Source organism: Chroicocephalus ridibundus, chromosome 7 (genome assembly GCF_963924245.1).
Source record: "Chroicocephalus ridibundus chromosome 7, bChrRid1.1, whole genome shotgun sequence".
Classification (NCBI taxonomy): domain Eukaryota; kingdom Metazoa; phylum Chordata; class Aves; order Charadriiformes; family Laridae; genus Chroicocephalus; species Chroicocephalus ridibundus.
This window is the reverse complement of record NC_086290.1, coordinates 12,229,323-12,252,366: the sequence shown is the minus strand read 5'-3', so window position 1 is coordinate 12,252,366 and position 23,044 is coordinate 12,229,323. Positions and strand designations below refer to the sequence as shown.

Below are 23,044 nucleotides of genomic sequence, written 5' to 3'. Positions count from 1 at the left end.
TTCTGTTTTCAATGTTCTAAATCCTTAAAGCTCAGCTTAAATAAGCGTCATGTACTAGCTCCTTAAACAGCGTTAGCCATGTAAACAGCATTTAAAAACGCAAGAAGTTCAACTTTATAAAAATTACATCCACAGGCTGTTAAGGGAGAATCTGCAAGAAATGTCAAACAATACTGTTCCTTGAGTACTCCACTGAAATAACAAGAAAGTTGCATCTGGAAACAGTTACTAGCACAGGACTTAAATAAAGTATTGCACTACCTTTAATGAACTAAATATTATTAATTAAGAGCCAGATATGACAGTGTGCCATCCAGCTGGCTTGTAATTCAATTAATTTACCTTCTTGGGAGATGACAATGGACTTTGATGATTTGATGGTTTTGCTGTCTAGAGTCCAGGTGACAGCTGCAGGGGGATCAGAGGAAATCCGACATTGTAAGACCAATTTTTCACCATCTACTACTTGAGCATCCTGAAGCTTCTCTGTAAAGGAAGGTGCTGTTCCTTTGCTTGCTGGTGGTTTGCTTGCTGTTACTTTGTTTTCAGCTTTTTTCCCAATTATTCCGCCATCCACCACCGCACACCCATGTTCACAATTTCTGTCGTTCTTCTCTTCTTTTTTCACTGCTGGTTTGGCAACAGGGGCTTGAGAATTGGGGGTCGCATTCTGGGCTTCAGAATTGGTGCGGGCATTTGGTGCTGGGGTGCTAGCGCTACCATTCTCTGCAGGTGGTTTTTTCTTTGAGCCCAGCACAGATCTGAAATCTGTAATAGCTGGTTTAGGAGGTGGCACCTTCTCAGGCAATGGGGTTTTTGGGGTGCCTTTCTTGGCCAGCACAGAGCGGAAGTCCACCTGCTGAGGAGCATGAACTTTCCTTTCCTCCTCTGACAAGGTCTTGGGTTTGACCTGCCGCTGCAGGTTTGCTCGGAAGTCCATTTGCTCGGCTGGGATTTCTTTCAGTTCTTCCTCAGAAAAACTTTTGGTGCTGACTTTCTTGCCTAAAATGTCACGGAAATCAAGTTGCTCAGCTTCCTGCTGCCTCAAGCTCTCCTCTGTGTGTTCCCGAGTTTCCACTCGCCTCTTCAGCACACCTCGGACGTCTTCCTGCTCTTCCTCAGCTGCTCTGGTTTCACTGCTATTCTTTTTGAAGCCACTTGTTCTACCAAATGTTAGTTTACCATGATCTCCACCATCTCTTCGCTCTCCAGAGCCGGCTGATTCCCTCCCACTATGATCCAAAAAAGAAAAGAAAGAGAGAGCCAGGAAAGGGGCTGGTTTAAAAATGTCAGGGAACAATCTCAGAGCAGGAACAAAATGTGTTTATAGAAGGGGAGGTTGATTAGAGGAGCACACTCCATTAGTTTATTGCATCAATGATGACTTCAGGAGCCATATAAGGGCACAAACAAAAAAGATCTTCTCTACTCTGGCTTGGTACAATGTGCTTAGCCTGTATGATGAAAACAATTTGTTGGGTCACATTTGGGGATTAGGTTGAACAGCAGCCAGCCTGGGTCTGTAAGGGCAGGGAATTAACTGAGCAAAAAATAGAACCCACCCATGCAAGTCCCTGGGAAAAATACTCACTCTCTGAGCATTTCTGCTCTGGAAGCTGAACTCTCCCGCAGCATCAGAGACACCTGGCAGCTGCATTCTCCAACTTGGTTCCTGAAATATTTAAGTGAAATCAGAACAGCAGAGGTTTCTCCCTCCAAAACTGTAACTTGCCTGAGCTAAGTGACTGTGTGTTGCACTAAAGCAGCTCAAGCCCAGTGTGGCATCCTCCTTTTTATACCCAGCATTGTGGTGGTTAACTGAGTGGATTTGGTCCCCTTATGTTTGGAGCCAAGCTATCTCAAATAGCTTTTACTGATCTGTTGCTCTCTACACTGGGAACAACATACTCCCTGAACAAAAATCAAAGCAATTTACAGAATGAAACAGCTGCAAACAAACAAGCTAAAGGAAAACAAATACAAAAGCTGGAAAATCAAGGCAGAGGAAGGGGCTCTTGTGCAAAGTCGAAAAATCTTTCTAACTCTGCCTACTGTTTATTTATTCAAACCCAAGCTCTTAAGTTTTCTAATGTTAAGATATTAAAAGCAGGGTCTCATTTCCTTCCCTCCCCCCCGGCCCAACCAATCAGCAAAACCCATCTACATGGATTGCTCCAGCCTGTACATGTTTATATTAAAAAACATAAAAGTGTCACCATATATGGTGCTGAGTACTTATTCTTCCTTTTGCAGAGGAATACCATGGATGCCTTCTGGAAAGGGCTCTCATTAAAGAATTCATTTAAAGTGCTCCCCCCTCCCCACTGCTCCCTCCCTCCCACAGATATATATCATTCTTCTAGCCCCAAACCGCTCGTCTCCACTTAACACAGGAGATGCCAAAAGCAAAATTTAACTCCCCCAGGGCAGCAGTTGTGTAACTGTTGCTACCACTCCCCTGAACTGCTATTAAAAGACCAGACCTGAATCGATTAAGGACTAGAGATATCTTTTATTGGTGAAAAAAAAACTTTAGTTCTTCCCAGTTTAAGTACAAGCTTGTAAATGGGCTACAAACTCCTGGATGATTTTTCTTTTTGAAACAAACAGAATTTTTGCTACTGAAAACACTTCCTGGACATGAACAAAACAGATGTGTGTTGGGGGGAGGAAGGAGAGAGGCGGGTTTTCCCAGCTGTGTTCTCCTTTCAAAAGACTTGATAGATAAGAGCACCTTCAAGTCCACTTTGCCCTGAAGTTTAAAACACAGGCTCAAGAGTGTCTTTCTGTTAGATTGCCATAAACCTACTGTCTGGCCTGTTTTTTAAATAGTGCATGGAATTCCGAGATATGGTTCTGTTTGGGTGAATATACTATAATTTCACCTATTTGCAATTTACAATGAAGTCACACAGTAGGCAAGATCATTAACACGGATGCAGCACTAATTTTGGTCTTTATAATAGCAGTTAGTGCCATCAGCTTTTCAGATGGATTTCCCTTGCTTTCTGTTGCTTTAGAAAATGAAACAGTGGATCAGCCTAACATGAAAATCAAGCTTTTAATACCAAGAAGAAATTGGTGAGGTTGACTGAAGTAACTGGATTAAAGAGTAAAGGCCCTGCTGGGGGGTCTTATTTGACCATAACAGCATTAACAAGAAGAAGCCATAGGAATGTTTTCAGAACTTTAGATCCAACAAGCCAGAATATGTACACTCGAAATTATTATTGAAGGCAATCCATAAGGACAGCACTGAAAGCTACAACCCTAAATTCCTTCAATACAAAAGACTAGAGAACATCTGAGTACCAAACCGAAACTGTCCAAATGGCAGGAGAGGATCCACATCAATGCAGAGGGTATTGAACTTAGACCTGCACTGGAGACCTGCCATTCTTATTTCTTCTTCTGTATGACCTCCATTTGGAAGCAAGAGAAACAGAAAGAAGGAGAGACAAATGGAAAGATAAATGGAAAGAATTGTATGTCACCTCCTCCCAACATATTGATTGGCATCAAATGGTGGTAGGGTACCAACATTGCTGAAAACCTGTTGTCTTCAAACAATGCATTTCAAACTGGCCCCTTTTGCCACTATTGAAACTCAATATTTTTTTTCCTGCTTCTCAGAAGCTTTTAAGAAAAGCAGACACACTCTGAAACTGCTCAAATACTTTCTCATTCACCAGTGCTACAGGGCTGTTAGTGGCCTGTTGGTTTACAAGAAGTTCCCTCCCATAAGTCTCCTAGAGCTCAACTACTCTTCCTTCAGAACTTAAAGACAATGCAAAGCTGACAAAGTAGAAGCCATGCAAGCTGAAGTATAGACAATGTACAGCATACATCAACTAGGGAGGCACCACTGCTCAGCTTCTGTCATGACTGTATGGCAAAAATATTTGCCCACAAGAATTGTGTCACCAGTGGGAGAGGTTAAAGTAACAGAGACAGCACTCTCCCAGGAGAGGGATCTAGGGATACTGAATGTGGTCCTGAGCACTGCGAAGAATAATGGCATTTCTGCAGGACCCATTCCTGCAATGCGTCTTTCCCTCTGCAAATTCTTTACATATGCAAAGAAGCAAATAAGGAAGGCAGAGTAAACCTCTCTAAACTAAGCTATTTTTCACAGGGTTTGGAAAATAAAGGAGGGGGTAAGAAAGCAGGAGAGCATTTTGTTCTTTCTATTTTTAAAACCTTGGGAAGCACTTATAAGTTATGGCAACAGTGGGACACAGAAGTACCTAGAGGGAAAAATGATTCGCAAGGTAGTTTTTTGATGTTAATTATGACATCTGATTCAAGCGAATGGGTGAAAACTAGACCACTGGATACAAACCTAGAGTCTATGTCTGATTCATCATATCCCTGTTCAAAAATGTAGCCTTCTCAGGGCAAGTCCTCCTCCCAATGAAATCAAAGTAAGTTTAGTTACTGGTTTTAGGAGCAGGGAGAACATAATTTCGTCTTCTGAATTCAGTTGGAGAGTCTAAAAACGTGAATTTAATAACACTGACCCACCTTGGAGATCATAAGATGGAAAAAGAGAAACAAGCCAAGAAAAATTAAGAAGGACTGGATGGTTAGATGCTAAATTCAATCAAGAATAATTCTGGAAACATTGTAAATATTTTTACATTTACGCAACTTCAGAATCTAGGCAAGGCAAAATACATAGGGGCAGTTAGAATAAATAGAACTTTTCAGTACGCAAGCACTACTTCAAGTCTTTCACGTCTCTGCTGTTTTGAATTTCGGTAATAACAGTATTACTTCTGCAACCTGAGGTTCTCCATGTTGGCATTTTATCAACAAAAGATAAAGACAGATCTTAGCGGCTCTGTTATTGTGGAATAATGATAGACGTGGATAAAACCTATGCTTTGTAGCTATGCTCTAAAAAAGTGTCTGGAAGTGTTGACTATTGCAGGATGGCTTTGCAGAATGCCATGCACAGGACTTACCTTTAAAATGTCAAGGAATAATAATAATAAAAACCTCACCAAAAACAAATAAAACCCCAGCTGCAAAGCCTGAAGCAATTTTAAAAATAGCTCTCTGTCCTATTGTGGGATCAGTTTTCCCTGGAATGGCTTTCATGTTCAAAATATCTTGAAATATTAGTTTCTTGGCAGAATGTACTCAAATATTTTCACTGAACCTTAGATGAGACTTATTGTCTGCGTGTCCCTAAGAAGCACTCTCTGGAGGAAGAGGAAAAAAAGCACTGTTAATTATAGTGTGGGGACACATCGAAAATTCTTTCTATCCTACTAAGTGTGAAAAAAGTATTGCAGAGCAAATTACATTTTTTTAAAGAATGAACTGAAAGGGGCAAAGAAGCTGAAATCTAACTATAGCTGATATTTCAGCGCAGGTAGCTGCAAAGACACAGAATGAGGGTTTGCAACTCTTTTGTGAGTTAGTTAAATGGAGAGAAAGTCCAGACTCCATGAAGCTTTAACCCCAAAGAAAGCAACTAATCTACTGGATCACAACTTTAGCTGACATAAAGCAGAGCACCTCTACTGGCTTCAAAGAGGACGCACTGGTTCACCTTACTTGAGGCTTTGCCCAAAAGTTCTTTATACCTGAAAGACCAATCATTTTATTTGCATTTTACAGCATTGAGTCGGGGAATGGAATGCGAAAGGGTCATGGTTTTCTTTCCTAACAACAGACAATGTGTTGACAGCAGAAAACAAGGTTTGCAAACTGTATTTTACAGAAAGATAGAGCTATATTTGTTTAGTGTAATGGAATGTAATCTTATAACTGTTTTTATATAACTTGTATTGCAGAGTATTTGAGGTGCCACTGATTTATAAGATGAATGTTTACCTCTGATTTTAATCAGATTGCCAAAATCTCTAAATCAGATTAATCAACACTAACCAAACTTCTATGGAAGATGGAGCAGGGGAGAAGAGAAACACTTAGCATCTGAGAAGACAAAAGGTTAACAAAGCAGATGATTTGTTTAAGGAACTGCAGGAGGATTTCTGAGGTCTCTCACGCTGACTGTGCTGTTATAAAGATAAAGGCTTTGCTCAACAAACACAGTCTCTGTCCAGTACTCCCAGTTTCTTTGCTTACCTCTTCACATACGACGTATACACTGACTGAAAGAACATACTGGGATGAAACGATACCAGTGCTTGCATCAGTGGAAGGATGCAAATGACAGGAGAGGAGAAAGATGTCTGTGGTTTTCTGAGTCAAAAAAGGATTGTAATTTCCCATTTAAATCACGAGGGTTTCACAGAGGCTCTGACTGATTTCTTATCCCTCATCTTCATGGGCTGGAATTTTGCAGGCTGTAAAATGTTCAAATTTCAATAGACGAACCACAGTAGTGGGTGAATCTGTTGTTCTTTTTATATTTATGCAACACCATTCCTTGAGGCCTGAGTTATAACAGGCTCAATGGAACATTATTAGGACAATTAAAATGAAGAATGCAAGTGTAGAGGAATTGAAGGTCTGTGTTAAGTTTAAAATAAGGACCAGGGGAGGCTACAATGACTACCCTTAAAAGTCAGACTTAGTAGTCTGCTATATAGTAAAAGGCAAAGCAAACACATATTCTAAATAATGCTGAGGGAGGGAAAGACAGAAAGCCGACCAGCAATCATTGATGGATCACACTAGGATCACACTGGGCTACACACCCTTTTCAGCTCACTGTGATGAAAGGAGAAAGAATTATGAAGAGACAAATAGATCTTTTGTTAAACCCCAATTTTTAAGACCAGAGTTTTAATTTGTGAGCAGCCAACACAAAAGGAGAATTGTGGAGGTATTAGGACAGAATTCAGAGCTTAAGAATAATGGGGAAGAAAATTGGAAAATAATTAACACTAGTAGGAAACAATGCCCAGACTAAATTAAGGGAGTTGAAGAAAGAATGACTCCCTAAGAGCAGCTATGCGACATGATTCTAAAATTAATACATGAAAAGAAGCTGCACATTTTATTTGAAAAGAAAATGATTATGTTTAAAAATAGCCCACTGTCAAATTCTCTATAAACTCTTCAGTGAGTTGACTTGTGGTTTCACAGTTATTCCATATCTTTAATGGACTTTGTAGGAGTTTTTGAGAGAAAGACTCTAAATGCAGCTTTCCTCCTCTCAGGTACTGTTAAGACTGTTTCTGAATATATAAACAATTCTCAATCAAGTATTCAAGACAAATGCAGGCTGTTCAAAAGCTATTTAGACAAGACTATTTGCTGCTGAAAATTATTTTAGCTCTATTGCAAACTTGAAGTTATACAGCTGACATTTGGCTCCTTGGATATTCCTGAGGCAGCTAATTCTCTGTATATAAGCAATTGCCTAAAAGCATATGGCTTTCTGTCCCCCAAACAGTAACTGAAATTTTACAAACGCAGCAGGGTAAAAAGAGGTATCAGCATTCCCCTTGCTCCAATTGCAGCATTGGATTAGAAATTATGGATTAGAAAAAAGCCAACATGAATGCATTTATCTTTGTGGGATCCCCAGCTATTTCTCCAGTAAAAGGATTAGGGAATAACTGAAACTAACACATAACCTGCTGTGTTGTTTTCTAGCTATAAACTTCTTCTCACCCCCCAAAAAATTGTTCTCCTCTGCTAATTTTCTGAAATAATTTATTTTCTAAGTGTACATTCTGTTATGTTCTACAGTCATGATATTGTCAGGCTTCCACTTTGACAAATCTCTTCAGTGGTGAATTTGGTCTGGGTGATCACCAACTACACCTGGTCATTAATGTTGACTTGCTCAAGTCAGCCACAACAAAGTCTTCCACAAAGCCCTCTTGTCTCTCCTTTGTTCATCCTGTTCTCTTTCCTTTTTCCATCCCTGAAGTTTTGCTGAAATATCTCATTCTCTTTCATTCAAGTGAAACCATCAGCATATCATAAGAGAAGATGCCCATGTCCAAGACATGTAAACCACAGTGTGGAAATGTACCAGTAGAAGGCAGCAATTGTCACGGTTTGGCCTGCTCTCTCGTGTAATGCTTTGCGAGCTTAATGAAATTCATCTGACATTTCTAATCCCACCAGAGGTGCTGAGTATTAGAAACGCCACTGATCCCCAAAGAGACTTTTCTTAGATGCAAGGATGTATGTAGATATGACCTTCACAAATCAGCATTATGAATGCCCTAGATGACCTGGCCTGATTGTGAACAAGCCAACTGCCCTGAAATGACTCAGTTCACAATTTATTGCAGAGTAGAAAGGGTTTAAATCTACTGAAGATCTTATTTGCAAAAAGGTCATGACACGTATGGCTCTAGCCACACAAATCTTAGTAATAAGACTTGAAATTAAGTATAGAAAAACCTCATTATAGGAAATCTTGATAAACAACGGCTATAATTTTCTAAAGTGCCCTTTCCTGGGGAAAAGTAAGTGCCTCATCTGACTTTAAATACTAAAATATACAGAGGCTAGTTTGTGGCTGCCTGTGGTAGTCTATGGAAACATACCTTAGAGCGAGGCATCCACACCGTGACATGTCTACCATTCAGGCTACACTGGTTGGAAAATAAATTATAACTATAAAAGATTAAACTCACTGTTTAGAGGCTAAACAGTTTAAATTTATTAAGAAACGCGCTCCCTCCTTGGGTTAGGAAGACGTGTAATTTATTTGCCTGCAGGCAAAGGACAATTCAGTTTTAAAATTTTGTGCTAGACTGAAGTATATGAAAAAAAACAAACTAGTTTATAGCATGAAAAAAGACAAAAAACCACCATAAAGCCAGGCAAGTGCAAGCGGTGCAGAACATTTCGTAATACTGGGCAGTATCTGTCTAAACTGCCTACTGGACTAGTCCATCTGGACTAAAAAGCTGGCGTGTAGAACAGAGCAGATAATTTTCTTCCAGTGCAATGGATTTAAATATCTATGACGGTTAAATTAATTTTAAAAAAGAAAGTCACAAATATTAGCCAACTAAGGCAATACATCTATGCACAGTAAATAGCATAGAATGTTTGAAGTTGTACACTGTTTTCTATAACCACATAGGGGATATGTAATTACATCCCATCTTCACCATTGGAGGTGGAAAATGCTGTGGCACTTTCGACAAGGTAAAGAACCAGAAAATCTGATTCTTCATCTAAAGGACAGTTCTTTTACCAGAAAAATAAATAATTCAAAACAGCTCTTCCAAATTTTTTAGGAATGACAAGAAATTCAAAGCATCAGGGTGTCTCATTTCAAAGATACATCAGAAAAAGGAGACTACAAATTCCACATAAAGTTCCAACATTTCAAACATGGCCAGGAAACACTTTCTCCCATTAATGGTATGGATCATAATCTTGTGGAATGGCCCTTCCTGATCAGGTTGTTCCCATGGAAAGCAGGCATCCTTACAAATACCCAGAGAGATGCCAAACATAATAAAAGATAACTCCAAAATCAAGACATTGATTGTGGTTTTCCTTGCTAGAAACCCAAATTGCTTCCCATACTGCTGCCACAAAACTTTGATTTTCAGGATCCCAAAAGGAAACTCTGTACTGCTTTGTCCTTCTTTCTGGCTCTTTTTGTGTTTCCTCTTTCCTCTTTGAGTTTTATTGGTTCTTTTCATCCCTCAGAAATAATTTGTTCCTTTAGTACCCTACTGTTTTGTGTGAATAGGAGGAAACTCTTGCGTTCTTCAAGCTCTTCTCATGGCAAACATACCTGAGCTGAATTTCATATTGTCCTGCGTGATGAGACTGCACATTCCTCAATATCAGTGTGAAGATGTCTTCATTTTGCAGGATTTCACATGCTGTTCCCGGCATTATTTCTTGTCCATTTTTAAACCAGTGAACAGTGGGGAAAGGATCTCCAGCAATGGCACAGGATATAAGGACATTTTGCCCAGGAGCTGCTGTCACTGATCTCGGTTTGCTAATGAACCAGGGCTGAATACCATCCTGAGGTTCTGTAGTTTACAAACACAGTTTACAAATCAGGAGAAAATGCCAAAGCTAATAAGGCATTTGTAACTAATACAAGGGAACTTGTAACTAATAAGCTAACTAATTTCAGGGAACGCAATCACAGACAAGCAAAGTTATTTTGAACATGCAGGGTATAAGTTTGTAATCTGAAAATAAGTCAGGCTTTAATTTTGGCAGTAACTTGTGTTGGTACTAAAAGTAATCATTTACTTGTCACTTTACTGGCTTAATCCAGGCTTATATTAGGAGCTAAACAAAGGGACTTTAAAGCTGCCCTAAAAGGAATCTTGAAGATTTGTCCTTAGAGAATATGGGTAGGAATAGCTTTAAGGGCAAGTGACAGTACTATCACTGCTGTGCAGTTGAGAGCTCATGTAATAAATCATCATTAACAATTGCATAAAATTGCATTAAATATAGAAGACTGACCCTGAGGCTAGATCTCAGGGGAGCTTGGAGAATAGAGGAAGGTCTGAATTCAGAGCAGACGGTGACAACAGACTACAAACCCACCCCTGGAGGCACAGCTTACTGAAATCCTGGGGTTAAGATCCTTTACATTAAAAATAATAAAAGTCTCCCATCGATTTCCAATAATCCTTAGTAATGACTATGGGAAAATGTTGGCATACAGCAAGTCTAGTCCACTCTCATGAAGGCAGTGAATTCCCAGTCACAGGAAGTTTGTAGGTACTTCACTGTTTACTGTGGCATTTACATCATATGTGGAGATTCAAAGCCAATTTTTTTGCACCTAGTTCTCAAATTGCAGAAATCATGTGTTCCTCACCTGCTACCACTACAATGCTAATATTAAAACCAGGATACCTGGCTCCTAGACAGCTTTTCCAAATACTCAGGGCTTTAATTAGAAAGAAAAACATCATTAAATGGTTTACATTAAGTCCATAGCTAAGTAAGCCTTACAGTTATAATTTGAAGCTGCACTTAGCAAAAGTTTTGCACTGTCCCTAGGAATAGGACTCAGGAATGCATTTTTGAAATAGTAACATAATGTTCCAGACTGAAAAGATTTTTTTAAAGTTGCCTCTGCTCAATATCCTTTTTAATTCAGATGCAGAGGCTGAGAACTCCTAGCATCTTTCACAACAGACATTATAAACACTCATGTACTTTAAATAGACACTCCACCAGTACATTAGAATTATTTTCTTTTAGCATTTCCTAAGGTGGAACTTTATACCTTGTACCGTCAATGTAGCCTGGGTCTGAGTTTCTCCTAATTCATTCCAGGCTTCACAGGTATATTTGCCTGTGTCTTCAGGAAATACTTCTTGGATGTACAGACTATACTCATTGCCTTTCTTCTCAAAGTGGAAATCTTCTGTCTCTTGGATTTCTTTTCCATTGTGCAGCCAGATAATTTCAGGAGGTGGGTTAGCTGAAAAATAGGGAACAATGAAAATCAGAGACACACACAAACCCCCACCATATATTGATTAAGAAAATGAACAAGGTTGGTTGTTTTTTGCCATCTGATTCCTGCAATTTCAGGAATCTCATTAGCTCTGTTGATGCTGTGTAATGTATTACAGTTAAAATACAAATGAATAAGGGAAACATCTATACAATAGAGAGGGAGAATGAGTTCTAGATCCCACAAAGGGGTTATCAAGGGTTTCTTACCGAAGTTCATACCAGGACTGCGCTTTTCTGCAGCACAAATCTTACCCCAGCTGACATGAATTCAATCTTGTTTGGTTCACAACAAAAGCTATTACAAGTCCACCGAGACTTAGTTTTAGTTCAACAGCAGGACCCAATAATAACTCTATTATTACCATTATTCCAATAAAGAAACACTTGTACAGGTCTGAACACATTAACACTGCATAACGTTCATTCACTCTGAAGATCAGATTAGACAAACCTAGCTTTTACTTTTTAGAAAATTGGTTCCTTGAAATATTATTTCCAAATGCAAAGACACCTGCAAAAAGAAAAGGTCAGTGGAAAAAAGCACATACTTTGCAGCAGGGTCTAAAATTTTTAAATAATACTGTTCTGTAGCTACGCACCTGATACCTCGACAGTCATTATCACTTGACTTCCGTCCATTACTTTGAGGTCAGTCAGGCCTTTAAGGAAGATGGGTGCAAAAGTCTTGTTTAACTTGGCAGCCTGTGCACTTTCTGCTTTCTTGCTGCTTTTCTTTTCTGTGAAGTCAAGAAGAGAACAAAAGTGGTTTCTTACTGGAATTTTCATGAACAATTTTAACTCACCCTGGGGTCAAACTGATTTTGAGTCAGTGGTCTTGTTTCAGCTCTCAGAAGGCAAAAATCACTGAAACTACCCAATATAGCTGTTTTGCCTTGCCGGTAGTCCAAGCAGAAAGGCAAGAAATGGGAACGGAACTGTCTTTCCTCCAGGGATCCTTTTAAATCATTGTAACAAATATCATAGAGCATCACACAGAAATTTACACTCATTTTCCCCAAGTACACATGCTCAGGTGCAAAAAAAAACCCTCAAAAACTTGTAACCAACAATTCAATGCCTTTAATCACTGCTAAATTCACATAAAAATTTTAAAATATTTTACAAGTTGCTATTCTCATGATTGATGAGTTAAAAATGTAAACTCACAGGAATATAGGATTCACCACTCTGTATGAAACTACAAACCATTTGGATTGTTAGATGGTCAATATCAAATGGGTTTGAGTTCACCCATCTACAAGAAGGGCTTAAAGGGAGATCCAGAGAATTATAGGTCCATCAGTCTTACTTCAGCCCCTGGGAAAGTTCCGGAACAAATCCACCTGAGGGCTTTCACAAGTCAAACGGAGCACATGATTGGGAAAAGCCAGCACAGATTCACCAAGGGCAAATAGTACTTGACAAACCTGATTGCCTTCTGCAACAAGGCCACCTGCTTGGTTGATGTGGGGTGAGCGGTGGACATTGTCTACCTGCATTTCTCCAAGGCTTCTGACACGGTTCCCCACAGCCTCCTCCTAGAGAAACGGATGGGTTACGGTCTGGACAAGTGGTCATGTGGTGTGTGGGGAAGTGGCTGACAGGCCATCCCTAAAGGGTGGTGGTAAATAGCTCCTTTTCAAACTGTCACAAGTGGCATCCCCCAGGAATCAATACTGGGACAAACACTGTTTAATATAATCATAAGTGATCCAGATGATGGGATCAAGTGTACCCTGATGTTTCCTTGATGATACGAAACTGAGTAGGGAAGCGGACACTTCAGAAGAGAGAGCCACCCTGCAGGAAGAACTGGACAGGTTTTATGAAGTTCAACAAGACCAAGTCTTGTATCTGGGAAAACATAATCCAGGAGTGCAGCACAGACTGTGATCTACTTGGCTGGGGAGCAGCTCTGTGGAAAGGGACCTGGGTGTCCCGGTGGACAACAAGCTCAATATGAGTGAACAGTGCACTGCAGCAGTTAAGAAAGCTAACAGGATGCTGGGTTGCATCAATGAGGGCATCAGCAGCAGGGATAATGAAGTCATTATCCCATTCTACTCAGAACTTGTCAGACCACACCTGGAATACTGTATTCAATTTTGGTCCCTGCTATACAAAAAAGGCTGGAGAGGGTTCAGAGAAGGGCGACTAAGATGATCAACAGACTGTGAAGCCTGCCATATGAGGAAAGGCTGAGATAATTGGGTTTGTTCAGCCTTGAGAAAAGAAGGCTTAGGGGAGATCTTATCACCATGTTCCAGTATTTAAAGGGTGGCTACAAAGAAGATGGAGACTCCCTTTTTACAAGGAGTCACATGGAAAAGACAAGGGGTAATGGATGCAAGTTACTCCTGGGGAGATTCCAATTGGACATAAGAGGAAAATTTTTCACAACGAGAACAATCAGCCATTGGAACAGTCTCCCCAAGGAAGTGGTGGATTCCACCATTATTGGACACTTTTAAGATTCAGCTGGAGACGGTGCTTGGCCACCTTGTCTAGACTGTACTTTTTCCAAGAAGGTTGGACTGGATGATCCTTGAGGTCCCTTCCAACCTGTTATTCTATGATTCTGTGAGTCTGTACTCCTCTGCTGTATTACACTTAGCCAGCTGACTGATGATGGGAAAGACTGAAATCTGAGGTTATCAACATCTATCACAAAACAAACTGTTGGATTAGCTTTTTTTTTTTTTTCTGAGGTTGTACAAACAAATGATGAGTGCTGGAGTTAAATTAATCACTCCTAAAAGTAAAATCTATCTGTGATAGATACATAATTTCCATTATCCACACTGGTCTCCTCTGTCTTAGATTCAGAGGCTATGAAGCAAGATCATTTAACTGTGGCCTATATGATGCACTAGACCAGGAGAGATACTTTTGCTCTAAAAACCTGGGCAAAGACAATTCTGAAGCCAAAGTAGTGATCATGACCAAATGTAAGAAGTCATAAATATTTATCGGTCACTTGGATACACTTTTTATTTTGTTTAGCTTGAGTTCAGATGTCTTACGTCTTGCCTTTAAAATGCCAACTCTACTTTCTGTCCATACATGAAAATAGCTTAATTTTGCTTATTTCCACCTTCAAAATATTCAAAGGTATACCGAGATCATCCCAAATGGTATTACAGCAACACAAAGTGCCTGGCTGGAAAAAAACCACCATTCATAAAAGTGATGGTGATTAGAAAAACTGAAAGCACCTCACTGAGCAAGTCCACCAAAGCTCCTGGAGGCAGAAAGTTAAACTTGTCCCAGGGTTATTTGAGCTCAATGTAAATTTGGAAGCCGCCTCAAGAGGAAGTTTTTCCTCTTCTCTAGCAAAGCTTTTTCTAGCCAAAATCTTGTCTCGCTGGCATATGTTGTAGGTCTTTTCTTGGCACTGAGCAGTGAGACATTGATGCATGTGAGAATGGAAATATGGGACTTGACCGAGACCCACTCAGCTCAGTGTTACGGACTTACTACTCCGAAATGCCTGATTCACCATCAGGCCACATTGATCAGTCTTAGGACTTCCTATAGCACCTGCTTGTAGGTGACTAATGCTGTATAGAAAATAGCCATGCAGTTGGATACCATATTCATCTGTTTTGTACTGTTTACTCAGGGAAACAGCTTCAAACAACTGCTGTACTAAGCAATATCAGCACATGCTCCTTTGCTAATGCCTTACAGAAAATCCCTTTGTCTTTCAAACTGAAACAGACCTGGGAGGGAAAGCAGAAATCCATACAATGGGAAAAAGGAGGAAAACAAGAAGAAAGAAGGAAAAGGAAAAAACAAGAAAGTAATAAGACAGGAAAGAGGCATAGAAAAAAAAAAGAAAGAAAAGGACACTTAAATGATAATGTTTCTGTTATCTCTTTTATTGAAATAATTCATAACATTGCAAACCAAGATGGCGATATGCAGTAAAAGGAGAGTAGGGAAATTAAAATAAAAACAGAGGTGTGGTTCTAGACCAACAGAGAAACAGACTTGGGGTATGATCAGAGAAGTTCATGCTTTAGAGAAGGACAGACAACAAAAAAAGAGCTGAAACAGCTCCCACAAGAGAGTTAGCGGTGACCAGGAAACAAATTTGCTGGTAGTGGTTCTAACAACAATCCTCCCAGAACAGACTGAGCTGCCTCCAGCAGAGCCCTGGTACAAACAGGTTTAAGTACTAGCAGCACTCCACATCCCTCGCAACTGGCTCTTTGCTTTATTAGACTGACAAGCCTCTTCCATGTAATCTAAATAAATGGATTTTTGTAATCAAGGAAGACAATACAGTATAACAGCCTCGGCTTATTAAAAAGAAATGGGTGAGCAACTACAGAAGGAATAGAGCACCATCATTTCCCCAAAGGAATTTTTTAGCAATGTTAACTCCTCCAAAACATGTGCTGTAGAAATTCAAGTTTCATGTACTGGAATAAAACCACCTTCTTGCACGGAGCTGCATAAACATTAAAAGGAAGCAAATAATTCACAGTAATTGCATATATGAATCACAAACCTAACAAGATTACAAAAAAATTAGTCGTCACTTTCTGAAGTTATCTCAGGCATATGTATCCTACGCTGGTGAGGAAACCTGATATGAGTGACATTGAGAAGCTTTACTGGGGGTGGAGGGCTCTACCCCTAAAAGAATGACCTGCAGCATTAAAGGATAAAGAGCAACTTACTGGTCAGTGCTCACTATTTGTAAATGAAGCTGTCAAACTGAAATTAAGGAGGCCAGAACGTGCCTTATGATCACACAGATCTTAAAAATAGCGTTTATGCTAAATTTAGGCACTGCATAGGTTTATGCTGATCCCTTGTATGAAGACCAGTTCTGTGCTTAAACAGAAAATTATGATGGTAAGTATCAAAACCCAGAAGTCTATGAATAGCAAAAACTTTAAAGGATACAGCTTCAACAGTGCAAGAAAAGTTACTGGAGAGATGAAAGAGTTATTTCACTAGGGGAAACTGAAAGTAATCGCACAGAGGAACATTAAAATGGATTAGTAAATCTGAAATATGAAAACCTTGAGGATTATTCCAGGGAGAGAAACAAAGGCAACTTTATATATCAAAACCTTTCTGAAGACATTCCTATCCTTGTAAATGTATCATATACCAATGAACATACACTTTGATTCACTTGTTGAAGTATTACCTGATTTCTCAAAACCTATTACAAAGCAGGAGTCAAAATGTCTCCCCTTCTACTGCTGATGTTCTTTGGAGCACAGGGGCAGCGAAGGCATTTCTTTACCAACAGATATTAAATCTGTTGTATGTAAGAGCTCCAAAACTGGAAGTTATCATGGCTAAGGCAACCAGTATTCCTTCTCAAACGTGTGACACACAGGATACAGCAAATATATGGCTACAAAGACTGACTCCGTGGCAAATTGCACAGGCTTTCTTCCAAACACTAGCATTCTCCCCTACTTTTTAATTTATATTTTTTTAATGGGGATCTCTAATCTTATGCTACTGTTGTTCAGTAGTGTATGTTGATCAGTAGCATACGTTTATTGTACCAACAACTTAAGCACAAAAATTGTCTAATGTTTCTTGACTTGGCAGCAACAATTAAAGACTTATCAAAAACACATAAATGCTATTTGTTCATTAAGAAACGATAGGTGCTTATTTCATGTAACTTTTCTTCCTTTACTTAAAATTTGATATTGTGGACTTCTAGACTTAGGAAAAAATTAAACTGGCCTACTGACAACTTTAGTTGTCACAGATGTTTTACACAAGACAACACAGCCAGTTCTAGATATGTTATTTAGTCTTAGTCTAAAATCATTGCATTTTCTCAAAGGGACTGATACAATCATGCAGAGGCCAAATTATAAAGTCTGAATGTTAAATATTTTCAAATTCCTCTGAAGCTTGTAAATGTTTTTAGTTGTGTATTTATTACATAGCACCATGCAGTGACTCAGTGCTCCTCTGATGAAGGCCTTAACATTTCACAATTTTACCATGAGATAGCAGAGCGGTACATTTTCACAACTGATTTTAATATACCCAAGGGCTTCTTCAATTTTAGCCTTTACAACTCTTGTTTGGAAAACAGCAATCCATTTGATTTTGGAAGGTACTTGGAAAAAGAAGGGACACTGCTCCTTCAAGATTAAGCAAATAACTCCTGTTCCCATTTATGGTGAAAAGATACTGTGTGATGCTACTTCCTTTTGAAAACATTTGGCTAATTATTTTGACAGGAAAGTAGTACAAGAAAAACCATCCACAAAAACCCACGCACTGTTTCAGGAAGCATAACAACCATAGAAGTTCACATTCCCTGGCCACAGCTAGGTGCTAGCTAGCCTCATACATCAGGAACAAAATCTGTGACTTGCACCAGGAAAATGTAGGGCAAGGAGATAAGAAAAACAGGACACAAATACGCAAGCTACACACAATGAAAGGCCAGCATTAGGACTTGCTTTCCCTCATTCCTCCAAAGCCCCTTTCACCACATGAACCCAGCTGGGGTTCAAAATTCCTATGCTCTTCAGTGACAACTGGCTTCAGAGCCCAAAGCAGGGGGCTGGAGGAGAAAGAAGAAAGCACAGGTCCAGCTCCCAGCTCAGATACTGCAAGTCACTGTGCTTCTGGCTGAAACAACTTCTTTCATAACACTGCAGGGTATTTTTGCTGCCAAAACTACAGACAATAAAAATATGGCACATCTGGCACCAGAAAGGAAATCTGGAATCTAAGGAAAATTTTGTCTGACATTAGCATAAGGGCATGACTTTGTTATACGTCTATGCATCTTCAAGCTTAATCAACTGGATGTGAAAAAAGAGGAGATCTGATCTCTTCCTATTATGTTAATGCGCGCTAATCGCCTGTAGCCATTTAACATCTCCCTCGCCACTCTTACTTCTTGTTACATTCAAGTAGGAGTAGGTTCACCTCTAAGAATGAAAAGAAGGAATATAAAAGTTAACACATATCAGTACTGACATAGTGACCAAAAAAATGATACCCCAGGCAGTTAATTTTCTCCCTCTCTTTCCTTTCCCCAATCAACTTCTGCTGCTGCAGCGAGTTCCCCCGAGGTGGATCATGTCAAAACAATTAATGAGGAACAGCAGAAAGCACTACATAGGGTGGGCTTGATATAACACAGGTGCATTTCAGTAACTTGTTTTCAGACCGTGCGACTAGTTCATTTTACAGTAGCTTATAAAAGCTGCCACAATTTTTTAACCACAGTTGTTGGTTTCATGCAGGTCAAATCATGCAAGATAATACAAAAGATACTGATTTTCTGAAAGTCTGCTTGTAGAGCACTGAATTCTCAAAGGCTCTTATAAAATTATGAGATCAAGAAGTTTAACAATCTTAGCACAGAGCTGTTGTCTTGGCATAATACATAAAGCCAGCTGGTGCATTCTCTGGTGAGCAGTGGTCTCTGTCATTTCAACAGACTCTTGATAACGCATTACACAGGGCAATAGATTTAAAAGTCCACCACAATGATCCCACTTATATGGTTCCTGTGGCTTTTGGCTTCAATATGCATGAATGTTGGGAAACAGCAAGTAGTGAGATGCACAGCTCAGTGGCAAACACAGCCTGGGAGACCAGAAATAGCACGCAAAGCATTTAAAGGGTACTTTATACACCCACATATGTTTTCTACAAAGCAAAAGTAATATAGGTTTTTCTCACTGCAATGCCTTACCCCTAAGGGTTCATTTTTTTTATTAGAAAGACACTCTATTAAGCATCCAAATCTATGTTTAAAAAGCCACTTAGTGCATTAAATCCACAGAGATTAAGGAGAATTTAAACTCTTCCAGTTTCTTACAAAAATACAGATTCTCAGCATATTTGGATGGCAATGGAAAATTGCCCCTGATACACAACTATTTCTGTTAATCTCTTATTCTGTTTTCCTGTGTTTGTGTAGTCAATAGTTAACCCATCTACAGCTGCCCCATCAAACATCTGTTTATCTATTAATCTCTATTAATAGAAATTTAAGGTGATTCTTCTCAATCCAGGATTTAAAGAGTCCTTACATAAATTTAACCTCCACATATCAGCAGACTGAAAATTATTGCAAGAGAAGTCTTACTGTTAGCTGTGGAACTAAGCCAAAATATACTTAAATTTTTTAAAACCTAGACCTGGATCACAACTTGATGCTTGAACACAACTGTAAACGTCTTGATATTGATAAGTGTAGGTGAGTTACTGTGTTGAAGGTGTATATGTAAAAGTGGAAAATTCATGCTGTACTGAACAGTCAACCTACTAAAAATCAATTGTACAATACACATTACCATTTTAACTGCAAGTATGCAACCAACTATTTACTTTCTAAGGTAAAAGATATATATAATCTATACACTCAGAGAGAAGAAAAAAAAATAATCAATAACTGCACTGTGGCATTTCCATTCCCAGATTTGCTATTGAAACTGGAGTGAAGAAGAAAATCCAGATCAGGATGCAAACTTTAAGAAGGTCCAAACACTGGACCTGGGTTTTACCTGGCCTGTAGTCAAAACAGTTAACAGTTTATGGACATCATCTATTCTAGTAAATTTTCTTGTTCATTTGCCTACCCAGATATACTGAAGACTTTTTAATGTGAGCTGCAGAATGCTGACATCTCCTGTTGAAATATCAGGACTTCAGCATGCCCAACACTGCACAGAATCAGACAATAACTGAGTTTGGAAAGGACCTCTGGAGATCGTCTAGTCCAGCCCCCAGCTCAGCCAGGGTCAGCTCCAGCACTGCACACACGCAGTACTTCAGTACTTCAATGCAGTAACTCAGCTGCACAAGATCACCGTTACAACTGGTTACAAGTCAAGGACATGCAAAGAATAGAGAGTTTGCTGCCTTATGTTCGGAACACTGCAAACAACTTGCAGTGTTTAGTCTTACAAGAGGTTTAATTATACTCAAGGAATCTGTTTGCCAGAATCATGTGGTTCGCTGCCAAATAATGCCTAGTCTGAGCTGCGCGAAAGGACTGTCTCAGCAACATTTACCATTTATGGTGTTTAAATATCATTTTGGCTCAGTGGCTAATAAGTCAACTGAGCTGAGGAGAATGCTTAACTCAAAAAGCTCTCTGTGTGAGCAAGCTCAAAGAGAGAAGCAGCAGATTCCACTAGAATCTCGCAAAGCAAGACTCAGGTTCACACGCAGATCTTGATCTTGAAAAGACTTTCATCTCTCCAAATAGTTTCAATGCAAATAAATCCAGCTGTTACCAGATCTCAAGTTAACAACGCTATCAACTCAAAAAAATAACTGATTTTATAAGGCAGAAAATTGATATTAGGACACTCATCTCATCTGTCTTTCTTCCTGTAAAGTGTTTTTCTGTCTCAGGCCTGAAGGGATATGGGCAAAATATTTTCTGCAAGTTTTCCAAGAATTTTAAATTTTATTTATACCAGGGAAAAAAAAAAAAAAAAAGAGAGACCTCTATGTTCTTGAGGCATGTAGGAATATTTCTGCCTTATTAAAGATCTCAGGTTGGTATGCCATTTTGCAAACTTAGGTCATGAGAACTAGATGTTTAACACTACTAGTGTTCTTTATACATCTATCTCCCATTTATTTCTGCAGTTGTAATCTGTTTTTGTAAATGGAAGGCAAGATTTAAATATCCTTGGGAGATGCTTTCACTGAAGAGCTGGGCCAAGTTATAGCCTGGATGTTGTGCCTTGCATTACACAGAAAAACTTAACCCAAGATTGACAGTGCCCTAAACCTACACTAGTCAGGGCGGTTAAGGATATACAAAGGAGGCCGTGATCCACTTTATCCAGCCTGGCAATCAATTTATTTTACTGCAGGATAGTCTTCCAGCTCTATTCTGCAGCTCCTTCTTTCCTGAGTCTTTCCCTCTGTACGGGTTATCACCAGGTCATCAGCGTTTTAATCTCTGATTTGTCTACTCAGTTTGTTCTGCAACCCACAGCATGCCACCCCAGAAATCCCACTATCAAAAGGATGACTACACCAGTAAGAATCATGATTTGGGAGAAACAGTCAAAATAGAATAGACTATTTCAGTTGGAAGGGAGCTACTGTGATCATCTAGTCCAACTGCCTGACCAATTCAGGGCTGGCCAGAAGTTAAAGCATGTTGCTAAGGGCATTGTCCAAAAGCCTCTTAAATGCTGACAGGCTTGGGGCATCGACCACCTCTCTAGGAAGCCTGTTCCAGTGTGTGACCACCCTCCTGGTAAAGGAATGCTTCCTAATGTCCAATCTAAACCTCCCCTGGTGCAGCTTTGAACCATTCCCGTGCATTCTATCACTGTATACCAGGGAGAAGAGATCGGCACCTCCCTCTCCACTTCCCCTTCTCAGGAAAAATCTCATTTTCGAGTGCAGGGGACAGAGACAGAAAGTAGCCAGCTGAGTTCACAGCAGATCACTTTGCAGTCAGCAGACTGAATTCCTCAGTGACAGCCTCACTGGAAGTTTTTGCAGCCGAAGTGGTGTTTGCTTTTGCCTTCAGAGCTGTCTGCCTTATTAATGACTAACCCTGTTTGCAAGCTATTTACATCAATTAATTGCTCTTTTGAAACTGCCACAGACAGCAACTCCATGGAAGGCCTGAGAGAGTGTATACCTACCAAATGCATTTATAAGGCAGCTCAGCTGGCCCACTGATAACCAATTCCCCACCACTAGGTACCAGTTTGACATGGAGAACTGCAGAAAAGGTGCTTCATACACGCGAGACCAAGCCAGGTTAGCTCAGCAGTGAAGACGTGCATACTGCTGAGGCAGAATTTCACCTTCACATGTACAGTCTCAATTTTTTGTAGGGCTGCCCAGCTAGAATTTAACTTAAGTTCAGTGTATCATGGTGTATAGGAGATAGCACTTCCATTAAAGAAAAGCCTGAGCCATGCACGAGCTTAAAGGCAACGGAACCCAATAGGAACAGACAGTCACATAAAGTGCAAGTGTCCTTGAAGATGTCACTGATATAAGGAGTTACAGCCCCTTCAGCCCTTCCCTCCTCTGGCAGATCCACACTGGCAACAGAATAGTTACCTGTGGTAATGTTAAAATAGTCCTGCTTACTCTGTTGAGTGAGTAATCAAAAGGATACTGTACTAAGAATGCTTTTAAGGAACGCCTCAAATAAGACAAATAAGACTCAGTTTGAGAGCAAGGAAACTTTTGAAGTTAGAAAGGAAAAAAGGAAAAAAATAATAAAATACTGCAACATTGTATTTCTGGGTGAAAGTTGGTGACACAAAGGAATTCTAAAGAAAGGCTTCTTTGGCATTTAAGTCCAGAAAAGATAAGGTAGTTCTAGTATGGCATTGTTTGTGGTCAGTTTTCTCATCTTGATGAATTTATGTTAAAAATCTCTCAAACTAAGACATCACCCTGGAAAAAAAAAAAAGGCAAGGTCTGTGTATGTCGAATGACAGTCAAGGCTTGACTAAAATGAAGCTGCATAGAAACACCTCCAGTAGTACACAGCTACACAAAGTGCCTGCCCTCTGTTCCTTTCCTCTATTGCAATGACCTGCTCATTAGGACTCACACTATAACCTGTATTAAGGCGCTTAGACATCTCTGAATTGTTCATTTTTCCAGTCTGTAAAATATAAACCTTATT

At 39.6% G+C, this 23,044-nt stretch overlaps 1 protein-coding gene across 6 annotated transcripts in view; it reads right to left on the bottom strand.

Annotated features, from left to right (window-relative positions):
* Nucleotides 1-23,044, bottom strand: part of MYLK (myosin light chain kinase) — a 220,038-nt gene that overhangs the window by 75,812 nt on the left and 121,182 nt on the right. For all 6 annotated transcript variants that reach the window (XM_063342295.1, XM_063342297.1, XM_063342296.1 and 3 more), the window contains 5 exons: nucleotides 12,003-12,140; nucleotides 11,168-11,365; nucleotides 9,698-9,944; nucleotides 1,592-1,672; nucleotides 343-1,232 (listed from right to left, as the gene is read on the bottom strand). In XM_063342295.1, coding sequence (XP_063198365.1) covers nucleotides 343-1,232; nucleotides 1,592-1,672; nucleotides 9,698-9,944; nucleotides 11,168-11,365; nucleotides 12,003-12,140 — 1,554 coding nt within the window. The remainder of the gene's footprint in view (nucleotides 1-342; nucleotides 1,233-1,591; nucleotides 1,673-9,697; nucleotides 9,945-11,167; nucleotides 11,366-12,002; nucleotides 12,141-23,044) is intronic.